Genomic DNA, 12,126 nt, shown 5'->3' with positions numbered 1-12,126 from the left:
TTACTGATCTTAAGGAAAAAGGTCACATCTGCCAAAATAAGAAAACAAAACTTTATGCATGCAATTATTCTTCTTCATTTACACTAAAATACTTTTTCAGAAAACCCAAGATGTGTGTTTTGTACAAGACTTTATGGGAGCTCCTCCCGTACGCGAAGTCGAAATGGCTGAACTCCGCAGGCTTCAATAACACGTGCTCCACCACGTTGGCCAGCGAAGCCTTCAGCAGCTCCACGTCGGGCAGCGTGGAGATGACGTCATTCTTGCCCGACACCAGCACCACGCGCATATCATTCCTCTCCAGCTCGTAGCTCGGCGCCTCCGCCGACCCATACCGCTCGAAGTTCTCCGTCGGCCCGTAGTCGTACTGCACGAGTCGTTTTGCCATCACGACCTGCGCCATATGCCGCATCGCCTTCGTGGAGATGGACGACGGAAAATGGCTGAACATCACCGGGGTAAATTCCCGCTCCAAATTTTTCGGATCCGCCCCAAAGGAATCGAAAATCCACCCCTTCATGCACAGCTCATAACCCAACTCCTCGGATCGGCACACGTACCGTAAAACTGTTACAAACGTGGAATTTTCGCCATACATTTCTTGCGTGTCCGTTATTTCCCAAAATGCGTTCAGGAGTGGAAACATCACGATCATGTGTTGAAGGGGCACGGAATGGTGCAGGGTGCCAATCGGGGCCAACGATATCAGGACCGATACTTTATCGTTATAATCCGGTCGTAGTGTCCCCAGGACGTAAAACGCTGTGGTGCCCATCGACCAGGCAATGCAGGCGAGTTGTTTCGATTCGGTTTTGTTCAAAACGTAGTCGATGTTTGCGGGTACGTCGTATAGGCCATACTCGTGGAAGCTGAAGTTCCAGAACTGGTCTCGGTCGCGGTCAGGGTCGAGTGTGAGGTGGCGGCGGCCATACTTGCAGCCGCGCCAGTTGCCCACCCATACGTCGTAGCCAGCTTTTGCGAGAATGATCGGCAGGGAGATGTTGGCTCGTGCGATGTAGTCGTCAGCTGAGCCGAAGTTCCCCGACAGGAGGAACACTGGTCGCGTCTTATCTCCTGGTATGTGAAACAGCGTGAGCACGTATCCGTCGTGCGTGACCACCTCGTGTACGTCACATTCAAACCCACACTGGTTGACAATTTGTCTGAAATTCAGTTTTCCCTCTTCCAGTAGGTCGGTAGCGATTACGCGAGCTGACGTCGACTCATCACTAGCAATGAGATGAAGTATGCAAAAGAAAGTAAACACGTGGACGACTTGAATTATTTCCATTTTGGTTTGACGATCACAAATTCACAAGTTTTGTTTCTAATTAACTAGTACATTTTATTAGGATTTTTAATTGTTAAGATTTAAATGCAGCTCAAGTTCTGTGTAATCCTATACTAATTGATTTGTATTTTAATAAATGCATTGCATGGTTTAAAAGAAAATATTAAAGTTACATTGACCCATTATAAAAAATATGTCACACAGAAAGACAATAGCATTAACGACGTAATTTGCATGGGAGGAATAAGTATGTGGGTAGATATTTAATCTTATTAGTACCTATAACTTACTAAAACCCGAATTTCAGCAGATTTAACTGTCTATTAAATACTGCTCGTAATACAGAAATAGCAGGGCCGGATTAACCATCTCGGGGCCCCTAGGCACAGCTCGTTTCGGGCCCCCCTTTTTTTGTCGCGGAGGAAATGCTTTGCTCACCGTCACCACTGCCGGGGCACAGGGTGGTGTGTGGGACTCCCGGTGCCCTAAAAAGGGCGCTGCTCCGTCCTGAAAAGGACGGGGTATACCCACTAAAAGTACCTCCGCGGCGTTCCGTGATCGAAGCGAGTATCCGGCCGTAGCCTTAGACTTCCGCGACACCACCGGCGACAGCTCGCCTACACGGCGGACCCTACACGCCCCCTTTGTGGGGGTCCGACGGGAATGGCCCGAAACGCCAAGCCGTTCCCGTCAGACGGAGGTGACAAGGGTGCCCCCGCACCCCCGGCCTGCTGGCCGCTACCTGGGGGCAGAGTAGAACGGTCGTACAACCCCCTTCTCCGCCTGCGGAGCGATGGGGCGAGAGGATCGTTCTCCCGCTCGCGCTCCGCTGCCTCCTTCTGAAGGACGACCTCTTCGCAAAAGGAGGCGACCGCCTTCCAGCATCCTTCACTTCCCAGCATGGTGTTGACCAGGCTCGGAAGCGAAAGATCCCGGCCCACGACCGCAGTGAGGACACGGCGCTGCTCCTCCCAGCATTTGTGCCGCGAGGGTGTGCTGCACCGTGTCATCCGCACAGCGGGGATTCCTCTCGCCCGATCCTATGCAGGTACGAACCGAAGCAGCCATGCCCGGTCAGCACTTGCGCCAGACGGAACGTGAGGAACCCGTGCGGTCGTTCCAACCATTGGTCTAGAACAGGACCAATGGCGTCCAGAGTGCGGCGGCCAAACCGCGCGCGAGTCATGTCTTCCTTCCAGCGGTCGGTCATGATCTCGCGCTCTTCCTGCCTGACGGCGCCGCGCCGCTCCGGGGCCGGGCGCTTTCCATGCGCCTTCTGGTCTGCCATCCAGTGATAGATGACAGACAAGACCCCAGCTTCTAGCTACCAAGGAGGAGTACCAGTGAGGTCGCACGCCGCAGCGTGCCCTACCGTGCCCTACCGTGCGGTAGATCCTTGTGACTCTCTGCGCTATGGCCCGCTTGGGGCCTGCGCAGAAGGGCAGGATTCTCCCTCTTCCCACCTTCCGTCAAGCGTGAGGCCCAGATATTTCATCTGGCCTTTGACGTCGATCCTAACGTCCTCAACCACAATGTGGGCGTCGGGAGGGGCGCGCTGGCGAGGCCCCGGAAAGAAGAGGGCCTCAGTTTTCTCCAGCGCGACTTTCAAGCCGAGGCGTCGTATTCTGCGAGTGACTAATGTGCCGCCCGCCGATGCCAGCCGTGCCGCAGTCCCAAATGTCTTCCCCCGGGCAGTGACCAGAGTGTCATCCGCATAGCATATGACACTCATGCCCGCGAGAAGGACGCCCCGGAGGAGCCAGTTGAAGCCTAGGTTCCACAAGAGTGGACCGAGCACCGAACCCTGCGGAACCCCGCAGGCTACACCGCGCCATTTGAGCTGGCCGTCTCTGATAACATACAGGACTTCGCGGTCCCGTAAGTAATCGGCCAGCAGCGCTCGAAGGTACTGAGGCACTCTGTGATGTTGAAGTGCCTAGAGTATGGTGGAATGAGGGATGATATTGAAAGCGTTGGCTATATCGAATGATACAGCCAACACACCCTCACCCCTCTCCCTAGCCTCCGCAGTGAGGCTTTTTAGCCTCTGAATTGCGTCGACTGTCGACCTGTCATGTAAACCAAAGCAGTATTTAATGCCAACGTTAGGAAAATGATTTAGGTTCCACAATATCGAATATATTTTCAACCGACTTCAAAAAAAGGAGGAGGTTCTCAATTCGACCCGTATGTTTTTTTTTTCTATGTTTGTTACGCGATAACTCCGCCAATTATGAATCGATTTGAGCAAATCTTTTTTCGGCGTATAGGTAATACCTCAAGGGTGGTCCCATTTAAATTTAATAATAAAAAAAACAACCCCCAAGGGTGGAAAATTGGGGATGAACTTTTTTATACGCAATATCTCCGCCGATTATAAACCAATTTGAACGATTATTTTTTTGTTGAATAGGTATTATCAAAAGGGTGGTTTCATGCGAATTTGAAGAAAATATTTCACCCCCAAGGGTGGAAAATTGGGGATGAACTTTTTTATACGCAATATCTCCGCCGATTATGAACCAATTTGAACGATTATTTTTTTGTTGAATAGGTATTATTTGTGTTCACGCATTTGAAGTCGGTTTTATTTTTTTTTAAAGTTATATTATTAAACCGGCAGACAGTGGTGACTGAGTTTGTTGCGGCGCTTCTTCTCAGCACTTGCCAAATGTTTGTCTCGAGGCGCTGGTAGGGCAAAAAAAAAATGAGACATGTATAGACTTCTTAAGAGCATTTGACGATTTGCAAGTACTAATTTAATTAGTCTAAACAAATAAAGATAATTTTGATTTTGACGATTGAATGTGTAAACCAAAATAAGGCGAAGTTTAGAGGTGGTTTGAGTTTTGTTGCATAAAAATAATGTTTGACGATGAAGAGACGATGGCCGTTGGGGCAGAAAAGTTCTTGAGTGGCGACCACGGGCTGGAAGACGTAGCGTGGGCAGGCCTCCTACTAGATGGACCGACGATCTGGTAAAGGTCGCGGGAAGAGCCTGGATGCGGGCAGCGCAGGACCGTGCATTGTGGAAAACCTTGGAGGAGGCTTTTGTCCAGCAGTGGACGTCATTTGGCTGAAACGAACGAACGAACAAACGAATGTTTGAAATTTTTTTTTTAATTTTTTAATCGGGAGTGCTGGGCCCCTGGTCATAGTGGGCCCCTAGGCACTGGCCTAAAGTGCCTTATGGATAATACGGCACTGAGAAATAGGACCTATAATGATCGGATCAGTCCCTAAAAGTTGCTTCTAATTAAGTTAACTTTTTTCCAAAATGTTTATATGATTCCGAAAAAGTTTTCTATAAGACCATTTTTACCACATTTACAACATTAAGAGATAATCCTTCCCAGCTAGCTGTATAGCCAACTTATTAACTAACAGCATTTACTTCAGTTGTATTTGTAAATTCGTGCAGGAATCTGGATGGAGTTCCCTAACTTTAGACATACTCTCTCATCTGTGTTCCCTAACGGGCGTTGCTATTTTTTGGGCAACTTCATTTTACAGGAGTTGATTTTTTTTTCATTATCGTATAACAACTGTGCTAATCGGAACAACCTTATCACATTGACAGTTGACACTTTTGACAGTGACACATTTATGTGTGACAGCTGACAGTGGTAAATTATACAAAAAAGTGACGAAAAATCAAGAAAAAAATGATCTGCTGATTCTTGTTTGGTTCAAATTAATTTTAATTTAATCATAGCTAATCATAATTCTTGTTCGTGACGACTATGTGAATATCCACCCGCCATATCTGAGCTATTCGTGCACGCCGATCGCGTGTTCCGCGTAAGGCTTTCGTGTTTCCTCAGACGCGTTATTTATTAAAAATGAAGATAAATGAGAAGAATTTATCCGCTTTCGCGTCGTCCGCGACTCCGGTGGACCGCGACGGCTGGCTGGACATGCGGGGCGAGATCGGCAAGAGCTACCAGAAGCGCTGGTTCACGCTCAAAGGGAACCTGCTGTTTTACTTCGACAAAAAGGGCGATAAGGAACCCATAGGCGTCATTATACTGGAAGGGTGCACTATAGGTACGTTACTATTTATAAATTAATATTTCTGTTGATATTTATTTCAAGCGGTAAAGTTAACTTTGGGATTTTATAATCCCAAAGTATCATTATTGATACTACACAGTTACTACAACTGTACAGGAAAAACCTTAGTTTTAACAGATAAAACATGAACATAATCTGCATTTTATACTGAGCCGTTGTTCATTTTAATTTTATTGTAATTTTACAAAATAAAGTGTTATTTTTTTAATGTAGGTAGGCATATAAATATTTCTTGTGAAGTAAAAAATATGCAAGGATTCTTTAATTTTTCTGTTAGATAAGAAACTAAATTGACGGTACTTTCACTAATGTGAATATTCATAAAGCTACCTGCAATTTTTATTATTCTCATTCCACTTACTACTATTAAATGTGTAGGCGGCACTATCTAAATTATGGTAATTTCAATTTTATTTTAATCTTTACTGGTCAAATTACTTTGTTGTAATGAAGGATAGAGAGAGATATCATCGAAGTTTAAAAATACTGATTAATTTTTAAACATTTCAGAATTAACAGAAGAAGAAGCGTACAGCTTCAAAATAGTGTTCCAGTGCGAGGGTGGTCGGACCTACTACCTGTGCACTAACTCGCAGGCCTCCATGGAGACGTGGATGAAGGCGCTGGCCTGCGCCAGCTATGACTACATGAAGCTGATGGTGGCCGAGCTGCAGCGACAGCTGGATGAGGCTCAAGGTAATTAATAATAATAAGTTAATTTCTTACTATTACCAATAATAGGCTGGCAATAACAATACATACATAATTTCAAAGAGATGTTATTATAATAATGTTCATGTATTCTTATGTACCTAATTACCAACTGCCTAATTACTCTTGGCTATTAAATAGTTGGTTTGATAAGAATTTTAAAGTTAGTGTAAACCAAACAAGGGCTTATCTTTAGTTTAAATAGACCTTGATTTCTTGGGACATTGACAAGGACAACACACCATAGAAGGTGGATAAATATAGAAGATACTAAAACTTTTTGTAATTCCTTACAATGAGGATCATTTCGATTTTTAGCTGTGAATGCAGATTTATAGGGCTAAGAAATCCTTAATACACAGTCCAAACATTTTTGTTCTACGACAAAAAATGACGAAGTTATGGCCAAATTACTAAAAAAGTTCACTGACCGCCCGGCGCGGGACCGTTGACGTCACTGTATCCGATCCGAACGCTGCCGGCGTACTGCGTGGATAGAAAATATTTTTTTCTAGCCAAACTATCAGTTTGAGAGAAAAACTTGTAATGACATATATTCATCAGAATAAAGTAAGCTATCGATAGGTAATTTTAAAAATAGAAATTGTGAAAAATAACGCAAAAAATCCATACGCTCATACGATTCAATGGAACGCAGAGACGCGATTGGGGTCTCCGCGGAGGTATATTTGGCGATTTATGCAAATAAAGTGTTCATAAGTGTTGTTAGAGTCATATCTTCTTCCAAGTAAAATATAAAAATGTATAAGTATTAATTTATTTACTTCACAGCAGGAAAGGACAGCTGCTCCCTCCTGGAAATCTATTTAATCTTAGCCTAGAAGCTGGGTATGACTCCCCCGCCCCTCTCCTCTCCCCAGGTCATAAGCTGGGCATGACTTCCCCCTCGGCCAGAAGTTGGGTATGATTTACCCCTCCCCCCCCAGGCCAGAAGCTGGGTAAGGCTTGCCCCTCCCCCCAGGCCATAAGCATAAGCTGGATATGACTCCCCTTCGGCCAGAAGCTGGGTATGACACCCCCCCCCATGCCAGAAAAGCCAGAAACTGGGTATGACTTGACCCCCCCCCCCCCCTCCCCCCAGGCCAGAAGCTGGGTAAGGCTAGCCCCTCCCCCCAGGCCATAAGCATAAGCTGGGTATGACTCCCCCTCGGCCAGAAGCTGGGTATTACATACCCCCCCCAGCCCATAGAAACTGGTTATGACTTGACCCCCCCCCCCTCCCCCAGGCCAGAAGCTGGGTATTACATACCCGCCCCCCCCAGGCCAGAAACTGGGTAAGGCTAGCCCCTCCCCCCAGCCCATAGAAACTGGTTATGACTTGACCCCCCCCCCCATGCCCCAGGCCAGAAGCTGGGTAAGGCTAGCTCCTCCCCCCAGCCCATAAGCATAAGCTGGGTATGACTCCCCCTAGGCCAGAAGCTGGGTATTACATACCCCCCCCTCCCCCCAGGCTAGAAACTGGGTAAGGCTAGCCCCCTACCCCCAGCCCATAGAAACTGGTTATGACTTTATTTTTTAAAATTACTGGTCGATAGATTACTATATTTTGATGAATAAATGTTATCATAAGTTTTTTTCTAAAACTGATGGTTTAGCTGGAAAAAAATATTTTCCATCCCAATAGTACGCCGGCTGCGCTCGATTCGGATATAATGACGTCACGCAGCCCTGCGTACGTTGACTTTTAGCGGCAAAAACGGCCTATGTTTATTACTTAATATCTTCGTAAGTAATGGTCCGATTTGGATAATTCAAAAAGATATATCTTTCTTATGTCTTAAAGATTAACGTAGATACTAGTTTTATTGAATTTTCTACAACAGTACTGATCCTCATTATGAGAAAAAAAAGGGAAATCTTATATGTATTTGTTGAATACTATAGTATTACTAAATCTTTGACAGTTTGGTTTTTTTTTCAAGTTGTTTATTTAAAATTTAGTTTGAGAGAAGCTACTCTTCTCACTAAGAAATTTTATTTATGATAAAATTTTTGATATGTGTATTTGACTGTCAAATAGTCACATATCATGAGATCCTTATTTTTTTTTTTTTTTTAATTTTAAAATATACATCTTACATGCAATACAGATAGCATAGTAAAAATGTGTTTTACATTAGCGTAGAAGTAATTTTTTGCCTTTTCCATTCTTAAAGTATTTTTTGTTTAATTCTTGACACAGCGGAAGCAGCAGCAGAAGCGGCCGCTCTGGTGACCATTACGCCGCCGGAGGAGGAACCCAAAGCGCCTCCTAGAGGGCAGCGCTACAACCCCTTCAATAGAGGCCTGGAGACCGAGGGCAAGGCCGTGCCGGGCAGCCGACATCGTGAGTAGCAAATTACTTATTTGAATCTCAAAGGTTAGGATGGTATTCTCTAAACTTCTCTTAGTAATTATACTAACCACTACTAAATCTACCAAATCGGACAGTTATGTCCGACACTGAACCGTCCCAGGCATTTACAGGAGGATGCTACTGGACAATACTAAGTTATTTTTCTGGTTCTGATTTTTGCTAGGTACTTGTCGTTTCAGCATCGTTCAACTATACTTAGTATGACCTTGTATTGGAAAAAACTAACATACTTACTTTTGGATATAATATATTTTTTACAGAATGTGAAATGGGGTAAAACTGTAATAAAGTATTGGTGCTGTTTTATTAAAGAGCTTCATATTTTCCCAAGCCTTTATTCATCTCTCATAAGAAATACTTACATTATCGAAGCACCTGTAACGAAATTAATGTATGTATTAGTTTTTGCGGTGTAGTACCAGTCATCCATCGTCTCGTCAATTTTTTTCTCATTTACGATAGTTTATGCCGTTTTGCGTCAGACGCCATAAGCTGCCGAAGACGTAAAATTACCGAAATCGGATTAGTCACGATCCGCCCAAGGAGCTAAACTATAGACGTGTAATCATCCTCATGTAAATGTTCCTAAAACGTCTGTATATTCAGATACAAAATAAAATTAGCTGCCGTATTTATAGTATTTTTGTTGGTTTTTTTGTTTATTCTGTTTTTGTAACAAAACACTGTTATAAATGAGCTTAACAATATAAAATAATAAATAAAAAATAATAAAAATAAATATCTTTGGACATTTTACACTGCGCCTCTAGTCCCAAACTAAGCAAAGGTTGTACTATGGGTACTAGACGACGGGATAAACATACTTATATACTTTTTTTTTTTTGTAAATACATACATATTATACATAGAAAACACCCAGACCCGTCACAGAAATTAAAATTCATCATTTCAATTTCTGCCCGGCCGGGAATCGAACCCGGGACCTCTCGGCATAGTAGTCCGTTCTGAACCACTACACCAAACGGCCGACAAATATACAAAATCACACACAGGTTAAGGTTACTATTTAATTTTTTTTCAAGAGCAGACACACTCGGTCTCCTTGATCTCCTATCTTATCTTATTTAGGGCCGCGCATGAGCTCAGCACGTCGCCCCATTGGGATCTTTTGTGCTTCCCTTTACCTTTATTCCCCCTCATCCGCAAAAATCTTATTCATATAGTGAATCATGTGCTTAGGTGAGAGGGACCTATAATCTTCTGGTGCCGGATAAGCCGACCCCAGGAGACCCATCCTGGTTCTAGCTAGCGCGAAGCATTTGCACAGTAGGTGTTTCATGGACTCCGCAACCGCATGTTCTCCACATACTCGACAGCTGACGTCCAGTTGTTTTTTATCCACAACGAGGAAGCTCTTTGCCTGTATCTCACCTGATGGTAAGTGACGATCAGGCCTATTGGAACTGGCTCTCTTATCTCTAACTGCCGGAACACAATAATGCTGTTAACATTGTTGTTATGGCGACAGACTTAGGTAAGATGGTGGTAGCTAGCCAGGCGGACTTAGAACAAGCCCTACCACCAACCAAACCGAACAGAAAAATCTGCCCCCACTGGGAATCGAACCCGGGACCTCTGCGTATAAAGCAGGTGGTCTTACCACTAGACCACAGAGGCGGTTAAAGTTAGATGCATCCTTGATGTCAGCACAGCAGACACAGCATTTGTTCGTCTTTCTTATTGGAGATAATATCTGTAATATATTTTTATTTCAGACAAAGAGAACCTTCGGCCCGATGTGCCCCGTAAGAAAGTGCCGTTCCGCGACATCCACACGTCGTACGGCCGCCGCATACTGGCCGACCGGAACGAGTGGCGCGCGAAGATGATGAAGACCAAAACTGAGTCCGACAAGCCTCTAATACAGCTGTAGAGTAAGGTAGAAACTTTTTGTTGACTTGACTAGGGCTAGGGAGGCGATTCTCAAAAGATTCTCGAAGAAATCGATAATGTATTTTTAAATAGAAATAGAATATGGGTACACCCTTCTCCTCTTATTAAAAATAAAGTGAACTTGTCCTGGAGATAGTCATCGATTGAATATTTCGAGTATTTAAAAGGTCTTTAAGTTGAAGTTAGTACGGATGACACTGCAATAATAATTAAGTGACATCAGTGTTCTTTTAATTAAATTCCGAAGGTTTTTTTACACGAAATTCCAACATGTTGCTGCATCACGAGAATTGCCTCCCTGAGATGTCTCTTTCCCTCTTTATGAAATGAGTTTTAGTTATGGCGCAGTTACACTATGTGGGAAATTGATCGAGACATGGCGTAAACAAGCACTTCAGTTATTTTTGGTCGTGCGCCGCCCATACTTCGGTGTGCCGTGCTCGCGCTTCGTCTTGGTCAATTTCCCGCATAGTGTAACTGCGCCATTATGGGAAATATACATAGTTGAATGAGCAATAAAAGATCCTTATTCATAGTTTTATAATAGTCACCTTGACAGACCATCTAAGTACTGCAGTACAACCATAACCAGACATAAATGCCACAATGCAATGGTTTTTCTTTGGTTCTCTATGCCATATGTTCTTTTAAATAACTTTATTACATATTTGTAATAGTTTTATTGACAGTTCTTTTAAAGGAATTAATTTTAAAGAATCAGATCGTGAGTGCGTAATGACGAAATTCTATATTATTTTAAATGGATAGAATTATGTGAAATTCTGAGAAATTGCTTGGTCTTTCTAAAGACTTGTTCTAACAGGAGACTAATTTAAACTTGAATTATTCAAGGGACTCTTCGAAATGTTACCGCGATGACATATTCTGTGATATAAAGGAAGTCGATCTAACTGAGCTGGTGTAAATATTATTCATAATCTGGGAGATACGGTTGGAGATATACTCATATTTGGACATTATTGTTTGCTGGAATGAATTTTATGACTTAAGCCAAGTAACTTGCATGTTAATTAAATAAATAAATAAAATAAAAATAAATAAAAATAACCGCTATACACGCGACTCTCGACTTTTTACATAATTAGAGTTCGCACACTCACTGCGGCCGCCCGTCGCACAGTCGCGACAGCAATATAATTAGGCGCGAGCGATACGGATGGGTAGCTTGGGGTTATTGGACGAAATTCTATCTGCTCGGCGACCGGACTTTAGTTTATTTTGTTTAGTACACATCAGATTGATTTTGGAATTAGGTCGCATGTGTAGCGGTCAATTTTAATATCCATAAGATAGGAAATCAGGATCACCATTTTTGTGTTCATATAAATCCTGACAAAATAGGTTATTATCATAATATACATAATATTCTATAGTCATATACATTTTGTGAAATAAAAATCATAAGTTCATTTTAAAAGTTTGTTCTAAATTAAGTTTTATTTATTACATTGGGCGCGTTTAGCCGGAAATAGAATTTGTAAGCAAAATGGCGATTGCTATGGCAACTGCCGAAAACTTTAGCCTATTTTTGGCGAGGACACGTTTGCTAACTTCAATAGTGACGTTTTTCATACATTTTTTAGCATTGATAGCACTTACCGCTTAGCGATCGCAATTTTTCTTATAATCGCTTACAATTCTTTTTCGGCCAAACGCACCGATAGATTAATGTTTTTCTATTTTAAAACTTATTGCTTTTTGTATTCAACAACTTGCCTTAAGAATGTTTACGCTTAGT

General features: G+C 43.1%; 2 protein-coding genes and 1 non-coding gene across 3 annotated transcripts; 1 reads left to right on the top strand and 2 right to left on the bottom strand.

The window, feature by feature from the left end:
- Window positions 1-64: 64 nt before the first annotated feature.
- On the bottom strand, window positions 65-1,291 carry LOC135072176 (lipase 1-like). The gene has a single exon (XM_063966133.1). It carries the CDS (start codon window positions 1,289-1,291, stop codon window positions 65-67), a length of 1,227 nt encoding a protein of 408 aa, XP_063822203.1.
- A 3,644-nt stretch (window positions 1,292-4,935) lies between these two features.
- LOC135072304 (sesquipedalian-1) lies at window positions 4,936-11,381 on the top strand. The gene is made up of 4 exons (XM_063966237.1): window positions 4,936-5,338; window positions 5,876-6,061; window positions 8,280-8,423; window positions 10,190-11,381. The coding sequence occupies exons 1-4, from the start codon at window positions 5,134-5,136 to the stop codon at window positions 10,345-10,347; spliced, it is 693 nt and encodes a 230-aa protein (XP_063822307.1). The 5' UTR covers window positions 4,936-5,133; the 3' UTR covers window positions 10,348-11,381.
- On the bottom strand, window positions 10,020-10,091 carry Trnai-uau (transfer RNA isoleucine (anticodon UAU)). Its single transcript has one exon. It is a non-coding gene; the product is annotated as a tRNA-Ile (tRNA).
- Window positions 11,382-12,126: the final 745 nt, after the last annotated feature.

This window comes from Ostrinia nubilalis, chromosome 5 (genome assembly GCF_963855985.1).
Source record: "Ostrinia nubilalis chromosome 5, ilOstNubi1.1, whole genome shotgun sequence".
In the NCBI taxonomy this organism is placed as follows: Eukaryota; Metazoa; Arthropoda; class Insecta; order Lepidoptera; family Crambidae; genus Ostrinia; species Ostrinia nubilalis.
Note: the sequence above shows the minus strand (reverse complement) of the source record. Positions and strands in the feature narration are given on the sequence as shown.

Coding starts and splice junctions, on each gene's coding strand:
- LOC135072176 (XM_063966133.1), bottom strand. CDS start 1,291: ATGGAAATAATTCAAGTCGTCCACGTGTTTACTTTCTTTTGCATACTT.
- LOC135072304 (XM_063966237.1), top strand. CDS start 5,134: ATGAAGATAAATGAGAAGAATTTATCCGCTTTCGCGTCGTCCGCGACT. Junction 5,339..5,875: donor ACTGGAAGGGTGCACTATAG/GTACGTTACTAT, acceptor TAAACATTTCAG/AATTAACAGAAGAAGAAGCG. Junction 6,062..8,279: donor ACAGCTGGATGAGGCTCAAG/GTAATTAATAAT, acceptor TTCTTGACACAG/CGGAAGCAGCAGCAGAAGCG.